The sequence below is a fragment of the Schistocerca gregaria genome, chromosome 6 (assembly GCF_023897955.1).
Source record: "Schistocerca gregaria isolate iqSchGreg1 chromosome 6, iqSchGreg1.2, whole genome shotgun sequence".
Lineage (NCBI taxonomy): Eukaryota > Metazoa > Arthropoda > Insecta > Orthoptera > Acrididae > Schistocerca > Schistocerca gregaria.
The window spans coordinates 560,906,811-560,933,889 of record NC_064925.1 but is presented as its reverse complement, the minus strand read 5'-3'; the positions used below and the strand labels follow the sequence as shown (position 1 = coordinate 560,933,889).

Below are 27,079 nucleotides of genomic sequence, written 5' to 3'. Positions count from 1 at the left end.
AGGTTAGGAAGTAATTATTTACTTCTTCTGGGATCAGCAGTGCATCTTGTGTGTGGGTTTGTGAATTACATTGGTTGATGATGTTCCATGCTGATTTACATTTGTTGGGAGCACTTTCAATATAATGTTCACATGCATGTTTTCTGGCCAAGGACAGTTTGTCTTTGTAGATTTTTTTACATTTTAGATAAGCTCTATAAGAAGTATTATCAAGCTCAGGTCCTTGTTTTCAAGAATTTTTATGTATTCTGTAGTCTGAGCATTTCCTCCCTAGTGAAAGCTAGTTCATCTGTATACCATTTCACGTGCATGTTTTTCTGTTTATGCTTAGGGCTACTTTTGATTAATGGTGAGCAGGAGTACCATAACTCTGTGAGTATTTTCAGAAAGTTGTTAAACGCCATTTCACCAGCACCCTTCTCAGGCTGTGTGTTGTATACAAAGTCCCAGTTAATATCAGATAATCTGTCAATAAATAAAATAATATGCTCATCTTTCTGGCCTCTTATCCATGTGGCATTAGACTTGATTCTGACTGTTTTGTCTGATTTAGGCAACTGATCATAGCAGAATGTTAAAATCAACGCTTCATGGTCAGCTGGGCTCCACTGGCAAGTCTGACGTCATACATATCTCTAGAAAAATTTACTATAATATTATCTAAGCATGCATTAGCCCGTGTTGGTGTGTAATTTGTACATTGTAAATTTAGTGATCTTAAGATATTAAAAAATGTTCTAGTAACATGTTCATCACTATTGGCCATTTTAGTGTAGAAATTGACACAGATAATAAGTTTTGGTTTAGATTTTAGTGTTTTCCTCATAAGCAGCTCAAATCTTTTGAAAAATGTATTTACATCTCCACCTGGTGATCTATATAAATATATAAATAATAATTATAGTATTCTCTGCATTTAGTCTTATACAGCTAAATTCTCCATCTAGTTCTGCTCAGTAAGAGCTAACATCCATTTTGGTAAACATTACAGTATCTTTAACCAGTATTAGAATACCTCCATTCTTTCTTTCACTTCTACACATAATCTCTCCAACAGCATACCCTTGAGGAACAAAATATTGTACTTGATCTTCTGTCAGCCAATGTTCTGACACAAACAACATCAATGTTTTCAGCACTGCAAGAATGTTCTAATTGTACTACTTTGTTCCTAATGCAGCAAATGTTTGATTGCACATTTATTGTTTATTGTCTGTGAACACTCTCTCATTCGAATGTTGCTTTTAGCACCTAGTTCAAGTACAGGAGATTTATTACCCACCGATTCACTGACTTTTATGCTAAGAAATGACGTACATTCCATGTATTACTCAAACCGCTACTTTTGTAGATTGTTTTTTTCCGTGAGAGTCTTTCTTTAATTATTTCATTGACATGTTCGGACACAAACTTTTTCCCTTCATAGCTTAGGTAGTGCCCATGTCTGGCGTGAAGGTTACGCTGCAGTTTACTGATATTGGCCACAGCACAATTTGTGTATTCAGAGCACAGTTTCTTCATTTTAATATGTGTTCTTCAAATTTCTTTATTAACGCATGATCTATAGATGAGATCATACCTACAAGGCACTGTAGCAACAGCTGTATTCCTTGATTTATTATTTTTCTAGAAAGTTCTGAAGCACTTTTACGCAAATATCAGCTTCATTTTTCCCAACACCATTTGATCCCGTTATGCATAAGACAAAGTCATTTTCTCACATGGATTTTGTTTGAATGCAAGAGTCTAAAATGTGTTTAGTTCCCGCTGCAGGTTTGACAACACTGGTCACTGCTATGTCTCAATTTATTTCTTGAAACATGCCATGGCTGTCTGTTAGAAAAAGCACACTGTTCTTTTTTCCTGGTGTTCCTTGTTTATCATCATTTTTCTCAGAGTGATTTTCATTTTCAGCGCTTTGTTTTTTGAAAGGTCTGGATCATTTACACCTTGTAAAACTGGTTCCAGTTAAATGGGTTGAAACTGAACATTGCAAAAACCCATATGGTACATTTCAAAACCATACATTCAAAATATGTGGAACTTAAAATACAACATAATAATCAATCTATGAAAGAAGTTTACATGGTCAAATTATTGGGACTAAATGTGGACTTAAGCTGGAATACACATATTGATGAATATGCCGACGACATCCAACTGTACATAAGTGCAAGCCCCAAAAACATTGCTGACGCAGTAGCGAGTATGAACGCAGATCTTTGCTCTGTTTCTCGATGTGCACAGAACCTAGGTCTGAAACTAAACCCCAAGAAATCCCAGGCCGTACTTATATCTCATCCAAAGTTAATCAGCCGGTACTTTCGTGAAACAGTCCCTCAAATACTCTACCAAAAAACAGTAAAAGACCTTGGAATAATCTTGGATGAACACCTAAACTGGGAAGAACAAACAGTCACAGCTTGCCGGAAATCGCTCTCCTCCCTACATCCAATTAAAAAATTTAGAAATATATTTCCAACCCATGTTAAACAAAAATTAGTCCAAACACTAGTCTTGCCTAATCTTTACTACTGTGATGTAGTTCAACACGGCACAAATAGTGAAAATTCTAGATGCCTCGAGCTAGTGATGAATGCTTGCATTAGATACGTGTGAAATATGTGGTTGTATGATCATATTAGTCCTTCATACTCCCAGCTAGGTTGGATACGCCCACATAAGGCACGCGATCTCCACACGATGTGCTTACTTCATCGATTTCTTAGCCACTGGTGCCCCCAATACTTATCTTCTCACATTAAACACCCATCATCATTCCACAATCGCAATACCAGATCGGATACGTCTAGCATCTTGGCTGTACCTTTACATAACACAAAATCTTTCTCCGTGTCATTCTCCATCTCAGCCATACGGCTATGGAACATGCTCCCCTGTGATCTGCGTCTCATCCAGAACTACTCAACACTCAAGACGGAACTCAAAACTTACATATTAGGGATGGTATAGCCACCATTGTTGTGCCCCTCTCATCTCTTTCTTTCTCCTCTCCATCACAGCTTCGAATTTTACCATTCTATTTCTCTTCCTCTAACCTATCTACCTCTTATATAACTCTTTTACCCCATTCTATCATCTTATGTCTCTGCTCGATGAGAATAACTCACAAGCTGCAAGAACATGACGAGAAAATTCCCAACTAACAATAGGACTGACATTAACAAAAGAAAAGTATGTTTACTTTCATATACATAGTCATTACTATTATTATTATTATTATTATTATCATTATTATTCTTGTTTGTTATAATTATTTTTTTATTGTTATAGTTATCATTGTACTACTGTTATAATCTCTATTTTTTTCTTTAACATCAATACTGCATAATACGTTATATGCCTTAATGTTCTGTAGAAACTGTAACTCGTTCAATCTGAGTATGCCTGGTTAGGTGTAAGAGAGGGCCTGAAGGCCCTAATCTTGCCAGGTAAAATAAATGCATAAATAAATAAACTAAGCAGTTTTGCATTTTCAGTGCAAATACTAGCAAATTCCACTGATTTGAGTACACAAAAAATTGCTTATCATAGTTATTTTGAATCTGTCATTAGACATGGAATAATTTTCAGGGAAGTTCAAGTAGTGTGCTGGCTTGATGACACGCAGTTGGGGAGGAAGAGGAAAAAATGCTGTAGGATGAGACCCCTAAAGTGCTGTAGGATGAGATCCTTGAAACTCCAGAGAGTCCTTGATTCTCTCCCATGGTCTTTGTGAGGAAGAAGGATGGGACATGGCATTTTTGTGTCTACTAGGAGAAACAAATCATCATTTCCATTGATGACTCATAAGACTGCTTGATAGGAGCAAAGTATTTCCAGCTAAGGACATGGAGCCAGGCTAGTGGCAAATCAAGGATGATGAGACTGACCAAAAAAGACTACCTTCAGACTGATGACAACCTCTATGAGTTTCGAGTTATCGTTCTGAGTTGTGTAAGACACTGCAGACTTCGGATATTCAGTTTCATGTCACAGAACACAGTCTCTTAAAAGGTTGGCAATAAGCATTTGACATTACAGAAAAAGAAGCTTCTGAGTCACCTGGTCCCCAGACAGAAAAGCCATCAATGAAGACATCCTTGAGATTACCAGACATCTTGATAACTGTTGCCCATGGAAGATTTTCATTTATGGAAGCCTCACCTTGATAGATGGTCATCTCATTTGTTGTTATTGTTCTGGTCTTCAGTCCTGAGACTGGTTTGATGCAGCTCTCCATGCTACTCTATCCTGTGCAAGCTTCTTCATCTCCCAGTACATACTGCAACCTACATCCTTCTGAATCTGCTTAGTGTATTCATCTCTTGGTCTCCCTCTACGATTTTTACCCTCCATGCTGCCCTCCAATGCTAAATTTGTGATCCCTTGATGCTTCAAAACATGTCCTACCAACCGGTCACTTCTTTCTGCCAAGTTGTGCCACCTGTTCTCCCCAATTCTATTCAATACTTCCTCATTAGTTATGTGATCTACCAATCTAATCTCCAGCATTCTTCTGTAGCACCACATTTCGAAAGCTTCTATTCTCTTCTTGTCCAAACTATTTATCATCCATGTTTCACTTCCATACATGGCTACACTCCATACAAATACTTTCAGAAACGACGTCCTGACACTTAAATCTATACTCGATATTAACAAATTTCTCTTCTTCAGAAACGCTTTCCTTGCCATTGCCAGTCTACATTTTATATCCTCTCTACTTCGAACATCATCAGTTATTTTACTCCCTAAATAGCAAAACTCCTTTACCACTTTAAGTGTCTCATTTCCTAATCTAATTCCCTCAGCATCACCCGATTTAATTTGACTACATTCCATTATCCTCGTTTTGCTTTTGTTGGTGTTCATCTTCTATCCTCCTTTCAAGACACTGTCCATTCCATTCAACTGCTCTTCCAAGTTCTTTGCTGTTTCTGACAGAATTACAATGTCATCGGTGAACCTCAAAGTTTTTATTTCTTCTCCATGGATTTTAATAACTACTCCGAATTTTTCTGTTTCCTTTACTGCTTGCTCATTATACAGATTGAATAACATCAGAGAGAGGCTACAACCCTGTCTCACTCCCTTCCCAACCACTGCTTCCCTTTCATGCCCCTCGACTCTTATAACTGCCATCTGGTTTCTGTACAAATTGTAAATAGCCTTATTCTCCCTGTATTTTACCTCTGCCACCTTCAGAATTTGAAAGAGAGTATTCCAGTTAACATTGTCAAAAGCTTTCTCTAAGTCTACAATTCCTAGAAAAGTAGGTTTGCCTTTTCTTAATCTTTCTTCTAAGATAAGTCGTAAGGTTAGTATTGCCTCACGTGTTCCAACATTTCTACGGAATCCAAACTGATCTTTCCCAAGGTTCGCTTCTACCAGTTTTTCCATTCGTCTGTAAAGAATTCACGTTAGTATTTTGCAGCTGTGACTTATTAAACTGATAGTTCGGTAATTTTTTCATCTGTCAACACCTGCTTTCTTTGGGATTGGAATTATTATATTCTTCTTGAAGTCTGAGGGTATTTCGCCTGTCTCATACATCTTGCTCACCAGATGGTAGAGTTTTGTCATGACTGGCTCTCCCAAGGCCGTCAGTAGTTCTAATGGAATGTTGTCTACTCCCGGGGCCTTGTATTGACTCAGGTCTTTCAGTGCTTTGTCAAACTCTTCACGCAGTATCGTATCTCCCATTTCATCTTCATCTACGTCCTCTTCCATTTCCATAATATTGTCCTCAAGTACATCGCCCTTGTATAGACCCTCTATATACTCCTTCCATCTTTCTGGTTTCCCTTCTTTGCTTAGTACTGGGTTTCCATCTGAGCTCTTGATATTCATACAAGTGGTTCTCTTTTCTCCAAAGGTCTCTCTAATTTTCCTGTAGGCAGTATCTACCTTACCCCTAGTGAGATAAGCCTCTACATCCTTACATTTGTCCTCTAGCCATCCCTGCTTAGCCATTTTGCACTTCCTGTCGATCTCATTTTTGAGACGCTTGTATTCCTTTTTGCCTGCTTCATTTACTGCATTTTTATATATTCTCCTTTCATCAATTAAATTCAATATTTCTTCTGTTACCGACGGATTTCTATTAGCCCTCGTCTTTTTACCTACTTGATCTTCTGCTGCCTTCAGTACTTCATCCCTCAGATCTACCCATTCTTCTTCTACTGTATTTCTTTCCTCCATTCCTGTTAATTGTTCCCTTATGCTCCCTCTGAAACTCTCTACAACCTCTGGTTCTTTCAGTTTATCCAGGTCCCATCTCCTAAAATTAGCACCTTTTTGTAGTTTATTCAGTTTTAATCTACAGTTCATAACTAATAGATTGTGGTCAGAGTCCACATCTGCCCCTGGGAATGTCGTACAATTTAAAACTTGGTTCCTGAATCTCTGTCTTACCATTATATAATTTATCTGATATCTTTTAGTATCTCCAGGATTCTTCCATGTATACAACCTTCTTTTATGATTCTTGGACCAAGTATTAGCTATGATTAAGTTCTGCTCTGTGAAAATTCTACCAGACGGCTTCCTCTTTCATTTCTTCCCCCCAACCCATATTCACCTTCTATGTTTCCTTCTCTCCCTTTTCCTACTGACGAATTCCAGTCACCCATGACTATTAAATTTTCATCTCCCTTCACTACCTGAATAATTTCTTTTATCTCATCATACATTTCCTCAATTTCTTCATCATCTGCAGAGCTAGTTGGCATATAAACTTGTACTACAGTAGTAGGCGTGGGCTTTGTGTCTATCTTGGCCACAATAATGCATTCACTATGCTGTTTGTAGTAGCTTACCCGCACTCCTATTTTTTTATTCATTATTAATCCTACTCCTGCATTACCCCTATTTGATTTTGTATTTATAACCCTGTATTTACCTGAGTTTCCCCTTGCTTTCAGCCGTTCGCAGTACCAGCGCAGCAAGGCCGTTTTGGTTAATGTTACAAGGCCAGATCAGTCAATCATCTAGACTGTTGCCCCTGCAACTACTGAAAGGGCTGCTGGCCCTCTTCAGGAACCACACGTTTGTCTGGCCTCTCAACAGATATCCCTCTGCTGTGGTTGCACCTACGGTACCGCCATCTGTATCGCTGGGGCACGCAAGCCTCCCCACCAACGGCAAGGTCCATGGTTCATGGGGGGGTCATCTCATTTAGTTTTCATAAATTCATCACCAAGTGGCTGTACCTCTGTACAACTACAGGGAATGGCTGTGGCGTGTGGGGTTATGATCTCATTCATGGTACAGTAATGGCATTAGTCCCACAGATCAGCTATAATTATCTGCAGATGACTGGCTAAAATGGAACTGTTGTGAAGGCTGATGTCTTGTGGCATAGTAGACATCAACAACACTCCTCTTCTTTTCCAGCAGAAGCATATAATACTGCCAAGATGTCCATAGTGGAAACATATCAGCGTGTTGTCCTCTCTTCTCCAAACGTCTCTTTTTCAGTGGAGTATTACTTTTTGTGGTTGAGATTGTTGTACCTGCATTAGTCAGATGTTGGGTTGTCATTTGATGGCTGCATCATAAATTTGAGATGGCCAAGGTAATTCTTCCTGGAGATTTTGGCTGGTGGCAGAGATTGGTGTTGAAGATCAGTAAATCTCTTCTTCAACATTCTCTATTATTTCTTGATGTACAGAGTCAACATTTATTGCTGCTATCTCTTGTTTACTTGTACCAACAGTTCTAGCTGCCATAAACTACTGTATTTCTTCTCTTGCTACCTGGCATATGAGAGAGGCAAGGTCAAGGTGGTTTCCAAAACCACCATAGGGATGACATTCTGGAGTCAGTCATACTTCTTTTGCTTACTGCTTTCTTTTGCATTTTCTTGATGCAGTGGCACCACCTAATAAATGCCTCGGTTGTTATGACATTATTTAGTATTTGTTTTTATCCATAAATGTAACTGCTGTTGCAAAGTTCATTGTTATTTTCCCAGCTAAAGTCATACCTTTGTGCCTCACTTATTTCCACTCAGGTGATTTGTGCCTTTTGTCAGGTACCACTTCACTTGATTTGTTCTTAGACTGTAGTTCCTGATTTTCATTCTTGAGTGTGGTGATTTCGAATCTTAAAGTGTCGACTAAGAATTGTACACACTTCTACACATATGGCTATCTTGAAAATGCAGGCCGGTTGTTTCTTGTCATTAAATGTCTTCTTCAGGTCAGTCTGAAATTTACCCCAGGTAATGAGCTACTCTTCATTGTTCTTGAAACACTGCTGTGCTGAGCCATCCAAGTAAATGTACACATATATCAAGTCACCCCACATGCTATATTTGTGACTCATTAGAATCTTTTCAGCTACTTCATCAGGTTCTGATCAATGTCTCCAGAGAACATTGATGGATGCCTGATGTATAGCTGACTTATTACTGTTCTGCAATCCACTGGTTTACTGAATATAAGTACATTGGATATGATGTAGTGCTTGTGCTCTGGCTGCTATCTGTATAGGCAGTGGCTTTTATACATTGCCTAACTGAAGCCAGGGTGATGTAGATGTTTTGAAGTGCCTGATGTCTCCACCAAACAATATCATGTCATAACCGCAATCAAGACCAAATCCATGAGTAGGGTTGTCTATGAAGTACAACACTTAGGATTGAAAGCACATTTAGTACAAATGTACAGCCATAACAGAACTGAACTCCTGGATGGAGACTGCTGCTATTTATGCAAACACCGAATATTACGGAATATACAAACATAAGAAATTTTGAGAACCTTCCAGAAATCAAAAGTACTATATGATAAATAACTGATGGTGGCTTGATTTGAAAGCCAGCAATGCTAAACTGTTATGTCACACTGTTTGCAGCACAGCTTGGTGCCATAGGAATAATAATTCATGGCACAGGATTTCTTAATCATTTCCTTACCTGTCTGTCTGAATTTTACCATTTCTGCAGTGCATAAGTGTATCATACAATTCAGACTGATGACCTCAGCAGTGTAGTCCCATAAGACCTTACCTTATCACGCAATTTAATTCTTCACTATCTATAGCACCCAACACTTCATCAGTATTTGGTGCATTTCACTGTCTTTCATGTTGGCCAACAGATGTTTTGTCTGCTCTAACAACTCTGTTCTAAACAACTTTTTTGTAGTCATCAATTGACATTTGTTCAAGTACAGCCCTAAACAACCAAATTATTTAGTTGTGTCAACTGAATAAAGTTTGTAATGCAGTGACAGTTTCTCATTTAGTGCCTGTTTATGAATATAATGTGAAGAAACTTGTAAACTGTGTCCAGTGCAGCATATTCATCATGTTTCCTTCTTAAATTTGAAGGCTGTGTAATACATAATCTATACATTTTTGCCAAAAACTTTATATGGATGAAGTCATAATTAGCCTTCTAATGGAATGCACCAAGACATAAATCAGTTTGCAGTGCCTGTCTGGATCAAGCAGTGCGCACTCATAGGGTATCTAGTCTTGCTTCCCACTGCTTCTGTTTTTCATTCTGAAGCTCATATTGCCTTTTTGTTTTGTACTTGGGGCATAGATTAACCAATAACTTGTCATTTGGTTGGCATTACTGATTTGACAGCAAAATTAATGCTTTGTGACAGCTATTACAAATTCACTTGGTAAAACAAGAGGTAGTGTGTGTGGTACCTTATGTCCATGGGCAATCAAAATTTCACAAACAACACAACATATTAGGTCATCTACAACTTGATGCTATGCTGTTTCAACTTGATTCAATTCAGTTATGTGATATGTGCACAGTCATACACAGATAGATACTGTCACTAAACTACATGCATTTCTTTGAAACAATTGTTGATGGTATTTGTTGATAATGCTAAAACATTGTTCTAGATGAAGCATGGATCACACAAAAACAATAAGAGAAAGAAATTTTAGACCTTGCCTTCTAGTCTAGTGTGCAGACTGGTGTTCTTAAACAAGATAACAGTATACATGAAGAAAAATAATGTAAAAGAAAACTAAAAACATACTTGATAACCACTATTACAAATTTTTGGTTGTGTACTTTATTGTACTGTAGATTGCTGTTAGATGCATGGCAAGTAGCAGAGTTTGTTATAAACAGGCCTCTCTTGTTAGAAATGGAGATAACTGTTGTTCCATGGTAAAGAGCAATATGATCATGTCCATATTGAGATATCAGCAGGAAATAACTATTATTTAATATAAATGAGGAAGCTGCATCTTTTTTCTGTGAAGAAATGGCAATTCTTCAACTTGGTTGAAGTTGGCTTACAGGTGCACAAAGAGTCAAATCAATGAAAGTTGATTGAAAATGCTGGTGCATGAAAGTACCAGTCCATGAACTGTAATTTTAAGTTATATAGAGTAAAAATTAATTCCTTTTCCTTCATTTACAAATGTTCTGCATGTGGGCCATCTAATCTTCCTTTGCATCATTATTTTCTGAAAGGAATTTTCAGTAACAAGTCTCTGAAATTGAAAGATGCAAGAACATTCCAGAAACAGTTCTATTCATCTGCTGACAAGTTAAAACAACATGATTTTATCTTGATGTAAATAAAATAGAAATAAACTTTCACATGGGAAAAATACATTAAAAACAAAGATTCCAAGACTTGCCAAGCGGGAAAGCGCTGGTAGATAGGCATAATGAATAAAACACACAAACACACACACAGAATTTCGAGCTTTTGCAACCGGCGGCTGCTTCGTCAGGAAAGAGGGAAGGAAAAGGAAAGATGAAAGGATTTGGGTTTTAAGGGAGATGGTAAGGAGTCATTCCAATCCCGGGAGTGGAAAGACTTACCTTCAACATACATCATCTTTGCCTCCACACTTCCGCCTTGACTTACATCTCTGGCCATACTCTTTGCCTTTAAATATGTCTGCTTGTGTCTGTGTATGTATGGATGGATATGTGTGTGTCTGTGTGTGCGCGAGTATATACCTATCCTTTTTTCCCCCTAAGGTAAATCTTTCCGCTCCCCGGATTGGAATGACTCCTTACCCTCTCCCTTAAAACCCACATCCTTTCATCTTTCATTTTCCTTTCCTCTTTCCTGATGAAGCAGCTGCCGGTTGAGAAAGCTCAAAATTCTGTGTGTGTGTTTGTATGTTTTATTCATTGTGCCTATCTACCGGCACTTTCCCACTTGGTAAGTCTTGGAATCTTTGTTTTTAATGTATGATTTTATCTTGAAATATTTAGAGACTTCTTGAGTCACCAAATATCATCCAAGAGAAGATCAGATCCATTATCTTTCAAATATTATGTGAGAAAATCAAACCACAAAGTTCAAGTCCGTAGGAAAGCTCTCAGGGATATTTTAGGTTTAAGAAAACACCAAATTCCAAATGTTACTACCTCTCTGGAACTTCTCTGAAAGAAAACAGGGGTGGAAACATATGCCAAATATTTACATTTCCAGTCAGAATTTGGTCATCATATTTATATAGATTTTTAAATGTACTGCATCAACCTACTGCAAGTTGAGATCATCAGTCTGTGAGCCAAATCTGAAGAAAATACTATAGAAGTAAAAGTGAAGGATAGTTTCTTCAGAAACTGTTCATTTTAATGTAAATATTTTCAATAATAGATTTCATATTGTTTTTGGAACACAAAAAAAGAAAAAAAAGACAAATGTTCAAAATGTTTCCAGTTTGAAGAAAGATTGAAGACAGACTGATGCAGGAATGAGAAACTTCTTATCGCAGAGAAACAAATTCACAGTGCTAAGTCTAAAGAAATTTATAGACTTTTAAAGAAGAATTAATCTGGGTTAATAATTTTGTATTTTGATTGTCTGAACAAGTTTTCTCTGCCTCATACTGCAGATCAAGCAGTATATTGCAGCAAGCAGTTCACAGTGCACAGTTCCACAATTTTTCAAGGCCATTCAAGAACAATAATGACTAAGGATGATGTATTTATTTATTCCTGGAATGCAACATAGTTTGTAAAGAATTCCAAAGTCATTGCACCAGCTTTATATCATCATCTGAACAATACTGATTTCAGTGTATTAACACTCTTCTACTGGTAACAGATGGATGTGCTGTTCAAAATAAGAACTATGTGTTGTAGGAATGGTCTCAGATTGGTTCCTGACTAATGCTCCTGTCCCATTCACAATTTTCCAGTTGTAGGCCAGTCATTTATACCTCAAGACTGTGTTTTTGGGAGAACTGAAAAAGAGATTAGGAAGCATGACATCCTTACAGACCATGATGAACATGAGCAGATATTGTCTATCATGGAACTGTGTTTCATCTGGGTGTGGCTGGAATTTAAAAGGATAATAGTTTTATAAGAAAAAAGAAGAGTAAACTTAGGAAAAAATTCCAACAAAAATGGCAAGGTCGAAACTTAAACTGACAAAAAAAAGGGGGATTCATTATGAACTACATTTCACAAAACAACAGAATTTGAATATTAAATCATTAAGTATGCATCTATGAAAGAAAAACATTTGTCATCATTATTGTTTTATTTCTGAAGGTTTTTCCATTGACTGGTGTCCATAACAGTAGAGTTAAGAGTAGTGTTGTGGATTTCTTCTTTAGAAGTAACTGCAGATATTTCAGTCCAGACATTTGCTCTAGGATGAAATGATATATCAGTTTTTAATCTTAACACACTATTCATTTTATTAAAAGAAGGTACAGCCTTCTATCTTGTATTATTAATCAAGGAATATTTGTATTTATGTTTAAAGCAAAACTGCACAGAATACACTCTTTATGAAAGTTAAACCTCTAATATGTTATTTCATAAGCTACATCATGACCAATCAACAATTTGTTGCCACTTGATCAACAATAGCAAATACTACATCTGTCATCTGTAATGACTCTGTGCTGGTGTCAGCTACATCAATCCTTTATGGCTGTTCATTTGATTTTCAACATTCCATTGTATTAATATGCATTTTTTTAAAAGAGGAACACTTCCTAACATGGTGCTGACAACCACTGATGAATTTATGTACCAGTGACATCTGTTGACTACAAAATTGAACTAATCTTTGGGGGAAAAATTGTGTCACAGTCACTGTCAGTGTGCCAACCATAAGTAAAATGAGATACCTTCTGAGAGATGACAAGGACATCTTCTATAGCCAGATGGTGCAGACAGTAGCGCAGCTTATCACTTCATAATTGAAACAACAGTGCAGGCATTTATTAAATTAAGCTCATTATCTTTACAAGTTGAGTAACAAAACCTTCTTTCAATGCCAGGTACTTTTATATGCTTTAAAAATCAGCTTAGGAAAAAATGTCAAATTTTAATCTCCAGATTTTCAAGTTTTCAGCTCATTTAATGTTGCCATTTTTCTCACAATATTTCAACTCCTTCCCCTGCTATCAACTTCATGTTCATTACAGATTTAAGTTTGGACACCAACTAAAGTGTTAACCAGATGCTCCATGCTTTAGAACAGTGATTATTTCCCAGCCTGAATGTTATTTGGAAATCTGCCCATTAGATGTTCCTTGTGGAGTGCTATGACTTCTAATGAGATTAACTGCACTGCATGTCAGTTCCTGTTGTTGTTGTTGTTGTTGTTGCTGTTGTTGTGGTCTTCAGTCCAAAGACTATTTTGATGCAGCTCTCCATGCTACTTTATCCTGTGCAAGGTTCATCATCTCCCAGTACCTATTGCAACCCCCATCCTTCTGAATCTGTTTAGTGTATTCATCTCTTGGTCTCCCTCTACAATTTTTACCCTCCATGCTGACCTCCAATACTAAATTGGTGATTCCTTGTTGCCTCAGAATATGCCCTACCAACCGATTCCTTCTTCTAGTCAAGTTATGCCACAAATTTCTCTTCAATTCTATTCAGTACCTCCTCATTAGTTATGTGATCTACCCATAAATCTTCAGCATTATTCTATAGCACCACATTTTGAAAGCTTCTATTCTCTTCTTGTCTGAACTATTTATCATCCACATTTCACTTCCATACATGGCTATACTCCATGTCAGTTCCTGTGATTTACTAAAACTAAAATCTCTGTCTTTGTTTAATAAATAATCTGACTCTACCTTATCACACTGCCCCACAAGTTCAGTGCATGCACCCTGATGCCTATATTTCACTTGATGATGATGGATTAGGTTGCATTTGGTGGCGGCTGATTCAGTTGGCTGCTTGAGTCAGGGTTAGCAATGGTGTTCAGTAACATCCATGTGCTGTGGTTCTTATAGTTCGTCCAACATACAAGAAATAGTGATGACTCTGGGCAAGAAACAATGAACACTCAGTTTTAGGAGGTAAAAATCAGCTCCAACAGAGCACAGTACGCTTTTTAGTTCGACTGTAGTATTATTCCACTAAGAAGCTTCTAACATTATAGTTAGGTTTTGATTTCTGCCTCTACATCCAAACTCTTCAAGCCATCACGAGGTGCATGGCAGAGGGTACATCCTATTGTAACAGTTATGAGGGTTTCTTCCTGTTCTATTCACATGTGGAGTGCAGGAAGAATGATTGTTTGAATGATTATGTGTGTACTGTAATTATTCTATCCTCACAATCTGTAGATGATGGCCATTAAAAGGAATTTGTTGGACCATGAAGTGCCATAAAGGAGATGGTTACATCTTGTAGCTCATGAGAGAGACTAATCTTTCATCTCACCCACCACTGATTGTTATACACACTGCCCTTCTCTTACACATTTAATATCACCTGTTAATCCTATCTGGTATGACTCCCACAAATTTGTGCCATGGTTGGGATTTTATCATGGTTTTATTGCTTACTAGGCAGGTGTGCTAGCCATTAAATTACTAAAACTGTCAATAATGTAAGCTATGAGTAACGTTGAGCTTAACACAGGTGCACTGTCTAGTACAGTTTGCAGCCTCATGTTTAATGTAAGAAGTGGCTCCTTGTCTACCAAATTCTCTTTGAGAATACTATCACTTCACTCAGACTCAAGTTTTGGCACTGATCATTTCCTGCACTTCTCAAATTTTTGTTCCTGTAGTTATCCAAACGTTTGTTTTTAAGACTATAATTGAGATGGCAGCTTTCAGCTGCGGAATGCTGACACCTGCAGGCAAAAGCAGTAACCATCTACAGAACTGTGACAACACTGGGGCATTGCCATAGAGACTTTTACAGAATCGAGTTTCATTATTGATTGAGGTAGGCCTGCTGAGATGCCACGTCCAACCCACTGCAACTGTCAGGGATCAACATAGCCAACTCACTCTATCCCTTCTCCCCCCCTCTCTCTCGCTCCCTCACTTCCTCCCTCTCTCTCCATAATTCTTTTTCCAAACTTCCCCTTTCGAATGCAGATCTATTACTACAGTATCTGGAAATGCGAATTTTTTTTGTCAGTGATTATTATTATTATTATTATTTGTCTTTTCTATTTATTGTGTTCCTCTTGGTGCACGTAGTTTAAAGAAAATTTTCTTAATTATACTTCTTCTTGATATTCTGAGGACTTCATTATGAATGACCTGAACTTTAAAATATTGTGTACTTAATCCATTAATGAATACTGAAAATAGCTGAATACTGATAATAGTTTGGGAGTCAAGGGGACAACTCACTGAAAAGCAGAAGTGCTGAGTCACTGACAGGCCTGTCAATGACTCAAAGCTTCTGCTTTACTGTGAGTGGTCTGCTTTCCTCCTAAAGCATTTACATTCCACCAGAACTTTCCTACGTAATCAACTTAATATTGATGACACACTGAGCTGCAGACAGGCATAACAAAAAGATTGTTACACATTGAGCTTTCAGCAAAGCCTTCTTCAGCACAATCTGTAACAGTAATTCTGTTGTGCCTGTCTACAACTCAACATGTTATCTTTATAGTGAGTAGCAATCTATGATTGTCATAAAATTTCTGATATTCCAACCAGATGTTCCATGATTTAACATAATACTGAATTGTTTGTAGAGGCATCTTAACAATAAATATAACAATAAATATAAAAATAACAGTAACTTCATTTGAATTTTCGTGATGGAGAACCAGAAATTCTCCAATGTAACAGAAATACAATGTGTTACAACAATTTCAAACTTACTTTGTTAACCATGAATCCCTTCTCCAGTATTTGGAATGGCCAGTCACTAAGAGCAGAAACTGGAGTTGGATTGACTAACATGATGGCATCTCTTGATAAATTATGAGAGCTGTAACTATTCATCATTGCTTTGAAGCTATTGTTCACAATTTGAGTCACACGAATTACTTGTATGCCAACAATATCATACTGCCTGTCACAAAGAAAACATACATATTAGAAGCAGCAACATATAGGCTCCCAACATGTAAGTGTAGGTTATGCAGGTTAAGAATTGCCTGCAAAGTTGTAAAAGGGTTTAGTGTGGAATAATAGTAATGTAGGTATCAGTTTTGATATACAGTAATGTATGCCCATCTCTCTGCTTGGAAGTATTGTGATATTTTACAACCATTTTCTTTGTGCTTTTAATCTGACTATCAATGATATCAAGGAAGGACAAGTTTACTGTTACATGGATAACATACAAAAGGATGTTTTTGAGAAGCTGGTGGCATTAATTAGTAAAATATCTAAATAGCTCTGCAAAGGAAATTTGGACTTTAAAAATATTTGAATGTTACGAAGGCAAACAGGTCATGGTGCATTGGATCCTTCCTAGGGTTTAAATAATTGTTTATTTAACCGTCTTGATCTTTTTTTGAACAAGATTACCAATTGTGGCCATGCAATAGCCATCTTCAGAATCCACAATGGCAGTAAAAAGCCACTATCATCTACAGCTCTGTATAGATATACAGCACACAGGGCTCTGTGCTGCTCCCTAAAAGGATGTCAGCTACATTGAATAACAAAACATTAACTGTGGCCCAGATAAACCAACATGAACTGTGAGTAGCCTCCACCATCTAGTAATGAACAGTACACTTCACTATCTTCTGGCTATAAATTATGCTGTTTCATTTATTTTTTGAAATTTTGCTGTAATTCTGTTTTTTATGTCACTTCACATTTGATTTGATTTCCATCTTCCATTTTTATTACCTATTTTTCTAACCACAAAATAAATTGGAATATGTGAAACAGACTAATGTTCCTGTCCTCAAAGTTAGTTTGTCTGCTTCCTCCATAAATATTAATTTTGAAGTAATCGCAATGAAGTCAATTTTAGCATGCCTCCTGTAATCAAATTTTATTTTTTGAACTATTTGATAAATTCTGATGAGATATAAACTTTCATAAAAGTAATCACTTTTATACAATTAAATATATAAGTTATATGCTTAAATCCACACAACTGAGAATTTTTAAAACCATACCTCAAAATGAATCTCTTTAATTACTTTGTACAATTGTCTGTGTGTTATGCATCCATCAGTGACCTCTAGGATTGCATTGACAACCTGTAAATACTGACTGAAGCATGCGTGGCAATTTTAACTTGTATTATTTTTACTTTTTGACTTGCTGCAGTACAGTGGAATGAGATATATATTGTGTTTATATGAATTGGTTATTTCAGAAACAAGGTAACCCCACATTTTATGAAACATGAGTTATTTATGTCTAGATCTTCTTTGAGGGAAGATGCAGTGTTTTGTATAGGGATGACATTATTTCCATCTGTGTATTTCTTTTGTGTGGTAAGTTTGTGTTAGTTTTAGAAACAATATAACTCCTGGGGATCTGGTGTTTCTAATATTAACATGGTAGTACTGTTGACTCTTTTGGCAGGGCCATGTGATCTGTTTATTCTAGTAATAAGGTTGGTCACTGTTGAAGAGTTGGTCATCTTTTAGGCAGAACAGAACATACTTGGTCTTTGTTATCGGTAATACGTTAAATACTTTAAAGACCATTTTCAGCTCAGTTTTGAGAGGCCTCAGGTAGATGCCTGCTGTACATGTGAAGTACTGGAACAGCAATTGAGATCCCCATTCCTTAATGAGAAGGCAAAGAAGGTTGTTGAAGAAGTATTAATAATCAACAAAAGAAGAGCTAAACAATTTTACAATAATCTACAAGCTTCAATGAATCTGTGCAATGAATGGGAGGATCTGGCTGTTATAATATTTCACTATATGCAGAATATTTCACTGCCTAATATTCTGGTGCAGGAGTTGTTTTATCTTTGACAGTTAACCCTTCATGTTTTTGAAATTCATAATGCAAAATTAAGAAAAGGTAATTTTTTCCTTGATGATAAAACACTGGGATAGATAACTGCATTCCAAAGGATGTAGGAAAATAGCACCTCTTCAGTGATAGCAGTAGAGGTCAAAACAGAAATCACACCATAGTAAGGTTTTTAATGGCTCTTCTTTTCTCCCCAATAACTGCGATTTTTGTGTTCTGAAGAGGTTTTTGGCAAACCATGATCAAATTTATCTTGCAAAAGAAGTATGTAATGTGATACTAAAGTCAAGACTCCCTGGGAAGTTCACGGTTACTATGGTAGGCAATGAAGATATAATTAACTTCAATGACTGGTAGTTTACTATATACAAGAAGGTAGTAAATTCACTGGAATGTGAACATATTTCAAGAGACAAATGTACTGCATTCCAGATATCAAAATTAAGAAATTTCATTTCAAGTACTCATCTCAGCACCAGGGGCAGTAGTTGCATCATCTTTCACCATAGCAGTGGAACTTACATTATTCCTGCAGTTTACTGTGAAGTGAAATGTGTGTTTACCACCACAAAGGGCATACAACAGACTGGTGTCAATCACTGGAGCTGAACATGTTGACCCGAATAAGATCTTGAAGTATATTCCTGAAGATTATCTGCAATTTTAGCTTGAAATTTTGGACAATTATTGATAATCTGAAGTTATTGTTTTCACTCTCACATTTGCTTTGCCAAGTCATAACGTCATAAGATTATTTTTGTTGCAAAATTTAAAAAATTTAGATACCTCAAATTCATGTTAATGTTAAAGGCAATATATTACTAATGTTATAGATTTGTGTAAGTTTGCTGTTTAATTAGTTTAAATATGTTTTATAGCTTTTGCAAGTAAAATTATTATTAAGTTTATTACAATAAAACATGGGTATTTGAGTTAATTTTGAAAAAAAATGTAACTCCAATCAGTTTGATCACTGTGTTGGCTGGGTCCACTTGGAGCTGGACATTATACTGTATGTTAAATTACTCACTTAACTATACTCTTTAAAAAATGAAGCAGCTTTTGATTTGTGTTGAACTCTTCTTTTAAAAATAGTCTTTTACGTATCCTGAAAAATTCACATTTATGGAGTACCCTGTTTCTAAAATGGCCGGGTTCATATTATAATTTCTTTCTTTCTTCTTTTCTTACCTCTTAATGTAGTAAACAGCAATGCTTTCACTTTTATTTTTATTTTACAGGGTGTTTCAAAAATGACCGGTATATTTGAAACGGCAATAAAAACTAAACGAGCAGCGATAGAAATACACCGTTTGTTGCAATATTCTTGGGACAACAGTACATTTTCAGGCGGACAAACTTTCGAAATTACAGTAGTTACAATTATCAACAACAGATGGCGCTGCAACTGATGTGAAAGATATAGAAGACAACGCAGTCTGTGGGTGCGCCATTCTGTACGTTGTCTTTCTGCTGTAAGCATGTGCTGTTCACAACGTGCAAGTGTGCTGTGGACAACATGGTTTATTCCTTAGAACAGAGGATTTTTCTGGTGTTGGAATTCCACCACCTAGAACACGGTGTTGTTGCAACAAGACGAAGTTTTCAACTGAGGTTTAATGTAACCAAAGGACCAAAAAGCGATACAATAAAGGATCTGTTTGAAAAATTTCAACGGACTGGGAACGTGACGGATGAACGTGCTGGAAAGGTAGGGCGACCACGTACGGCAACCACAGAGGACAACGCGCAGCTAGTGCAGCAGGTGATCCAACAGCGGCCTCGGGTTTCCGTTCGCCCTGTTGCAGCTGCGGTCCAAATGACGCCAACGTCCATGTATCGTCTCATGCACCAGAGTTTACACCACTATCCATAAAGAATTCAAACGCGGCAACCCCTCAGCACCGCTACCATTGCTGCACGAGAGACATTCGCTAACGATATACTGCACAGGATTGATGACGGCGATATGCATGTGGGCAGCATTTGATTTACTGACGAAGCTTATTTTTACCTGGATGGCTTCGTCAATAAACAGAACTGGTGCATATGGGGAACCAAAAAGCCCCATGTTGCAGTCCCATCGTCCCTGAATCCTCAAAAAGTACTGGTCTGGGCAGCCATTTCGTCCAAAGGAATCATTCGCCCATTTTTCAGATCCGAAACGATTACTGCATCACGCTATCTGGACATTCTTCATGAATTTGTGGCAGTACAAACTGCCTTAGACGACACTGCGAACACCTCGTGGTTTATGCAAGATGGTGCCCGGCCACGTCGCACGGCTGACGTCTTTAATTTCCTGAATGAATATTTCGATGATCATGTGATTGCTTTGGGCTATCCGAAACATGCAGGAGGCGGCGTGGATTGGCCTCCCTATTCGCCAGACATGAACCCCTGTGACTTCTTTCTGTGGGGACACTTGAAAGACCAGGTGTACCGCCAGAATCCAGAAACAATTGAACAGCTGAAGCAGTACATCTCATCTGCATGTGAAGACATTCCGCCAGACATGTTGTCAAAGGTTTTGGGTAATTTCATTCAGAGACTACGCCATATTATTGCTACGCATGGTGGATATGTGGAAAATATCGTACTATAGAGATTCCCAGACCGCAGCACCATCTGTTGTTGACAATTGTAACTACTGTAATTTCGAAAGTTTGTCTGCCTGAAAATGTACTGTTGTCCCAAGCATATTGCAACAAACGGTGTATTTCTATTGCTGCTCTTTTAGTTTGTATTGCCGTTTATTAACCTGACACGTTCCACATCATTACGAAGTGTCGTATTCATGATCTATGGAACAAGTATTAATCTGATCTGAATCTGATCTGATCTGATCTGATCGTTTCAAATATACCGGTCATTTTTGAAACACCCTGTAGACTCTGAAGATTACTATTGTCTAGCCAAAATCTATAATCTTGTTCAAAAAACTTTGTAATCAAGACAGTTAAATAAAAAAATTATGTAAGGCATGTCATCACTCTCCAGTTGCTCATTTTACGTCAAACTTTACTTCCTAGAGTTATCACGCTCATGTCCACATCAACAGAGAGAGAAGAACTTATTAGTCTGCTACCCCTAATTTCTGAGGTATTCCATACAAATTTCTGTTGTGGGGAAATAACACTGTAGATTTGCCCAGAACAACACGCCACCCTGGGGTAGCTCAGCTAATCTCTCTTGACCTGCAGTTAGTTCACTCTGATCGATGTTTGTGACGACATGTTTTGTACCTTGTAGGACAATCGAATATATTTGCATGGAATCGTTATATCTGTTAGTTGTTATTATATGTAATTGCTCTCCCAAGTACCATATTCCTACAGCGGTGACCCCAAAATTTCAAACGTGTTGCATTTAAAATGTAAAATCTCCCATGCAGTCCACTGTCCTACAACATCGCAACCACCTCCAGCACAATTGTTTCCTTCTTTAAGGGATGTCAATCTCTCCTCTTCATCAGTGCCTGTGAATTTAGTGAACTATCTGTACCTCACTTTGGTAAAATTTCATCAAAACCTGGGCAAAGTGTCCAATTTGTCAGTGTGCAGTGAATCGAGGACAATGCTTCCATTATTCTCACATCTACCACACCAGACTCATGCCACTTTACACCAAACTGGCCAACAATGTGTGTCAGGTTCTGAGTGTGACCTTACCAGCAACAGCACTGCAATAATGCTGGGCGATTATTTGTTTAGCAATTCTGCTATGACAATGAATGTGAATCTTGGCCAACAATGACTTCCTATTCCATCATTCATCAGCACACATAGTGCTCTGAGCCTCCACACAGGAAATAATGACATTTATTCCCATGGACACTCCTTTGGTACCAGTGAACCTCTGATCTCTACTGCACATCTGCTAACTCACATATGTTGGCCAGTCGATGACTAGCAGGACTCGCTGAACATTGCCGAGCCAGCACCCACTAGTTCTCCATGTGGTCTCCCAGGTGACAAACATAAACAAATGCCTGCAAAACAGACTATCCCCAGTGTGCCTCTGTCTAGTCACTGACCTGTGCCTGCCAGTCATAAAAATGCAAGTTAGCTGCATGCAGCACCTCTGCTGGTTCCATACTTGGTTCAGCTCTACTGCGCTACACGTGAGACAGCATTATACATACTCAAACTGGTCTCGTCATCTAATACTAGTGCACCAGGTCACTCATCCTCTTCAAGTCACTACAAATCACCACTTCATGGTATCATCTGCAGGCCTCTTGTATGACATGATAGTTCTCTTCTCTTCTTTTATGACGCACAACAGAATTCTTACCTTGTAGTCAACACTGGAGTTGATGTCAGCACAATTCCACTGTCTCTCACTCCTGCTTCGCTTTCACCTTCACCCATGCAATTGCATGCAGCTAATGACTCCATGATAGTGGTGGTTGGCACCACCTCCATCACTCTTGATCTTGGTAGCCACACATCTATGACCTGGACATTCTTGATGGTTGAAATGTTGGAACCCGTCTTAGGAGCCATCTTCCACAGGCACTACCATTTGCTGCCAGACTTGAACCATGCTCTGCTCCTACACCATGATATGCAGCACCCAATCAGTAGCAAGATCTGCGACTCCCTTTCTGCCAATGATATGCCGCTGTCTCCTACTTCACAGCCAGAGATGCATCTAGATCTTGTCCTGAAATATCAAATACTTCTAGATAAGCTCTGCATGACATCTGCTGTGCACTCTGAACTCCAGCACTCCAAATCAGATATGCAAGCTACCAATGATCTTCTCCACTCATGCATCACCAAGAAATCTAGCAAGCTCCATACAGCTCACGAGCAACTCTCTGTTCCTCAATATACACATCCACTGCCAGATAATGAAGACACTGTATTGGCCTTAAATCAGGTCGGTTAACTGCCACTATCTAATTGTGCTCACCCAACCACACGCAGGGTCACTGACAGTGCCTCTGTGACTGGGCTGTTCAATGGTTATGGTGTTACAATAACAACTATCATTATGCCCTCACCCCACTTCACACCAGCCCATCAAGCCACAGGCTATTTGTTCTGTCCTTAATGGGACAGTTCATTGCATCAGCACCACCACTGACCCACTGGTCTGCCATTGCCCCCGCCACCTACAATTCCACAAACTCAAAGCAGCAAAAGCCACCACGGACAAACTATTGTGTGCTGGATTTGTATGACCATCGAATAGTGCCTGGGCTTCTCTTATCAAGCTCATCCACAAAAAGAATAATACCTGATAATTATTTGATGATTATCAGTACCTCAATGGCTGGCCTATAATAGACAGCTACTACGTACCAAACTTCAAAGACATCACACACCAACTCGCTTGTGCCACTGTATTCAGTGTTGGTGACTGTAAAAGGGCCTATTTACAGATACCTATGGCTGATGAGAATATACCAAAAACTGAAATAATAATGTCATTCAGTCAGTTTGAATTTTTATTTATGCCACGTGGGTTAAAAATCGCCGCTGAGACCTGGCAGAGTTTTATTGATGGCCTCCTATTTAACATGCCATTTGCTATGCTTACCTAGATGACGTGATAAATTTCTTCCAGTCTCCTGATGATGTAAGATTATACTGTGTTGGGCAAGTTAGCAGCACACAGTGTCATGTTAATAACAGTAACGACAACTACGACAATCATGTGTCACCTACGTTGGACATTTGGTTAATGCTTCGGAGATATGCCCCATGCTCGAGAAAAGGCAACAAATCCACCTCCTCCCCGTCCCCTCAGCCTATCAAGAACTACGACATTTCCTCAGTCATCAGCTTCCACAGGCATGATCTCCGACACACTGTTGAAACACTCTTGCCTCTGCTTGAACCACTTCATGGCAAGAATGCCACTGGCAAATGATGCCTGCCATGGATTCCTGAATTACAAAAGGCCTTCGATAAATTTAAACCTGACCTCACATAGGCTCTCACCCTCGGCCCTCCATCAGAGGACAAACACCTTGTGATCATTGCAGATACCAGCAACCATGTGACTGGCACACTATGGCAACAAGAGATTATTAGCGTAACACAGCCATTGCATTTCTTCTCTTGAAGTTGACGTACTCAGAAGATCAGAGGTGGGGAAAATATAGTTGCGAAAATATGTTTGTTTATGAATAATTCTTCTTCTACCAATCATGATTTTCTTTAATTTTATTTTTGACACAATGCTTTTCGGGCAAATGATTCCCATTTTCAAGTGAGTTTTTTGTGTTTGTTATGCCATTTCTATGTGATGTTGTTGATGTGAGAGAGTCTGCTTCAGTTCAATGACTTAGTTTCCTTATTGTACAGAACCATTTACACTCCTGGAAATGGAAAAAAGAACACATTGACACTGGTGTGTCAGACCCACCATACTTGCTCCGGACACTGCGAGAGGGCTGTACAAGCAATGATCACACGCACGGCACAGCGGACACACCAGGAACCGCGGTGTTGGCCGTCGAATGGCGCTAGCTGCGCAGCATTTGCGCACCGCCGCCGTCAGTGTCAGCCAGTTTGCCATGGCATACGGAGCTCCATCGCAGTCTTTAACACTGGTAGCATGCCGCGACAGCGTGGACGTGAACCGTATGTGCAGTTGACGGACTTTGAGCGAGGGCTTATAGTGGGCATGCGGGAGGCCGGGTGGACGTACCGCCGAATTGCTCAACACGTGGGGCGTGAGGTCTCCACAGTACATCGATGTTGTCGCCAGTGGTCGGCGGAAGGTGCACGTGCCCGTCGACCTGGGACCGGACTGCAGCGACGGACGGATGCACGCCAAGACCGTAGGATCCTACGCAGTGCCGTAGGGGACCGCACTGCCACTTCCCAGCAAATTAGGGACACTGTTGCTCCTGGGGTATCGGCGAGGACCATTCACAACCGTCTCCATGAAGCTGGGCTACAGTCCCGCACCCATTAGGCCATCTTCCGCTCACGCCCCAACATCGTGGAGCCCGCCTCCAGTGGTGTCGCGACAGGCGTGAATGGAGGGACGAATGGAGACGTGTCGTCTTCAGCGATGAGAGTCGCTTCTGCCTTGGTGCCAATGATGGTCGTATGCATGTTTGGCGACGTGCAGGTGAGCGCCACAATCAGGACTGCATACGACCGAGGCACACAGGGCCAACACCCGGTATCATGGTGTGGGGAGCCATCTCCTACACTGGCCATACACCTCTGGTGATCGTCGAGGGGACACTGAATAGTGCACGGTACATCCAAACCGTCATCGAACCCATCGTTCTACCATTCCTAGACCGGCAAGGGAACTTGCTGCTCCAACAGGACAATGTACGTCCGCATGTATCCCGTGCCACCCAACATGCTCTAGAAGGTGTAAGTCAACTACCCTGGCGAGCAAGATCTCCGGATCTGTCCCCAATTGAGCATGTTTGGGACTGGATGAAGCGTCATCTCACACGGTCTGCACGTCCAGCACGAACGCTGGTCCAACTGAGGCACCAGGTGGAAATGGCATGGCAAGCCGTTCCACAGGACTACATCCAGCATCTCTATGATCGTCTCCATGGGAGAAAAGCAGCCTGCATTGCTGTGAAAGGTGGATATACACTGTACTAGTGCCGACATTGTGCATGCTCTGTTGCCTGTGTCTATGTGCCTGTGGTTCTGTCAGTGTGATCATGTAATGTATCTGAGCCCAGGAATGTGTCAATAAAGTTTCCCCTTCCTGGGACAATGAATTCACGGTGTTCTTATTTCAATTTCCAGGAGTGTATAATGGATCAAATCAGATAGTCATGACTGACTGTCTCACTTGTTGGTCACATCTTCTCCCTGGCACACAAGCCACAGACCCCCACCAACAACAACTACTCAACAGACAAGATACTGGGCTACAGCAACAACAGCAGTGCACAAAGGGCATTTTCAACACATTCATACTGATTTAGTGGCACCACTCCCCAAGTCACAGGATTCAAAGTACATCTTATCTGTGATTAACTGCACAAATCACTGGGTTGAGGCCACCGCATTACCAGACATTTCAACTGACACAGTTGCCAAGGCCTTTGTTTGCAACTGGTCTGCTAGGTCTGGCTGTCCTATAGTGCTGAGGACAGACCACGGCCAACTATTTGGGTCTGTGTTGTCCAAAGAACTGTGTCAACTTTCCATGTGTCATTGTTTCCATATGACTGCTTACCACCCCTAGTCAAATGGCACAGTGGAATGATGGTGCTGTACGCTCAAGGCAGTGTTAAACTGCCACTCACAGTCATGGACCAATGCCCTGTCTGGGTTCTTCTCAGAAGTAGGACTCCTCATAAAGAAGATTTCCATGCCTTACTTGCTGAGGTCCTATAGCTGAGCTGGTCTGTCTCCCAGCAGAATTTGTCACTCAAGGTGTACCTACACCAGACCATAACCTGCCTGAAAAAGAGCATCAGTATATATGCAACATTCACGTGCCATCCTACTCATCATGCAAAGCCTACAATAGTTGTTCACAAGGACTTAAACATCTGTTCCCTCATTATGCTGTGCACATGTGCACATATGCTATCAAGCTGACTTTGCACCCCCCCCCCCCCCTCCCCCCCCTATCAGAGGGCCCATACTGCGTAGTCCAGACGGACACCAACATGTATGACTTTATCAATTTTGGGGAAAAACCACTACTCTATCCTTAAACAGACTGAAGCCTGCATGGACTTAAGCCACCTCTCCAGTGGCCTTCCCTACAATGGCATCTGTAGATCCAACAGACTCTTGCTTCCAAGTACAACTAAATATGGATGTCACCCTAAGTGACTCACTGTTAGTCACCTCCATCAGCTTCGCAAATAGGCAGGCAGGTCTCAGCTAGTCTCCAGGTCAATTGAACATGCCACACTCCTACCTGCTTCATCAATACAGCGGGTTTAGCATCTCACTTTGTGACCAATGGAGCCCTCATC

General features: G+C 39.4%; 1 protein-coding gene across 1 annotated transcript in view; it reads right to left on the bottom strand.

Annotated features, from left to right (window-relative positions):
* Window positions 1-27,079, bottom strand: part of LOC126278939 (leucine-rich repeat-containing protein 9-like) — a 170,387-nt gene that overhangs the window by 50,387 nt on the left and 92,921 nt on the right. Inside the window, exon 8 of the mRNA XM_049979216.1 lies at window positions 16,069-16,261. Within this exon, the coding sequence (XP_049835173.1) occupies window positions 16,069-16,261 (193 nt within the window). The remainder of the gene's footprint in view (window positions 1-16,068; window positions 16,262-27,079) is intronic.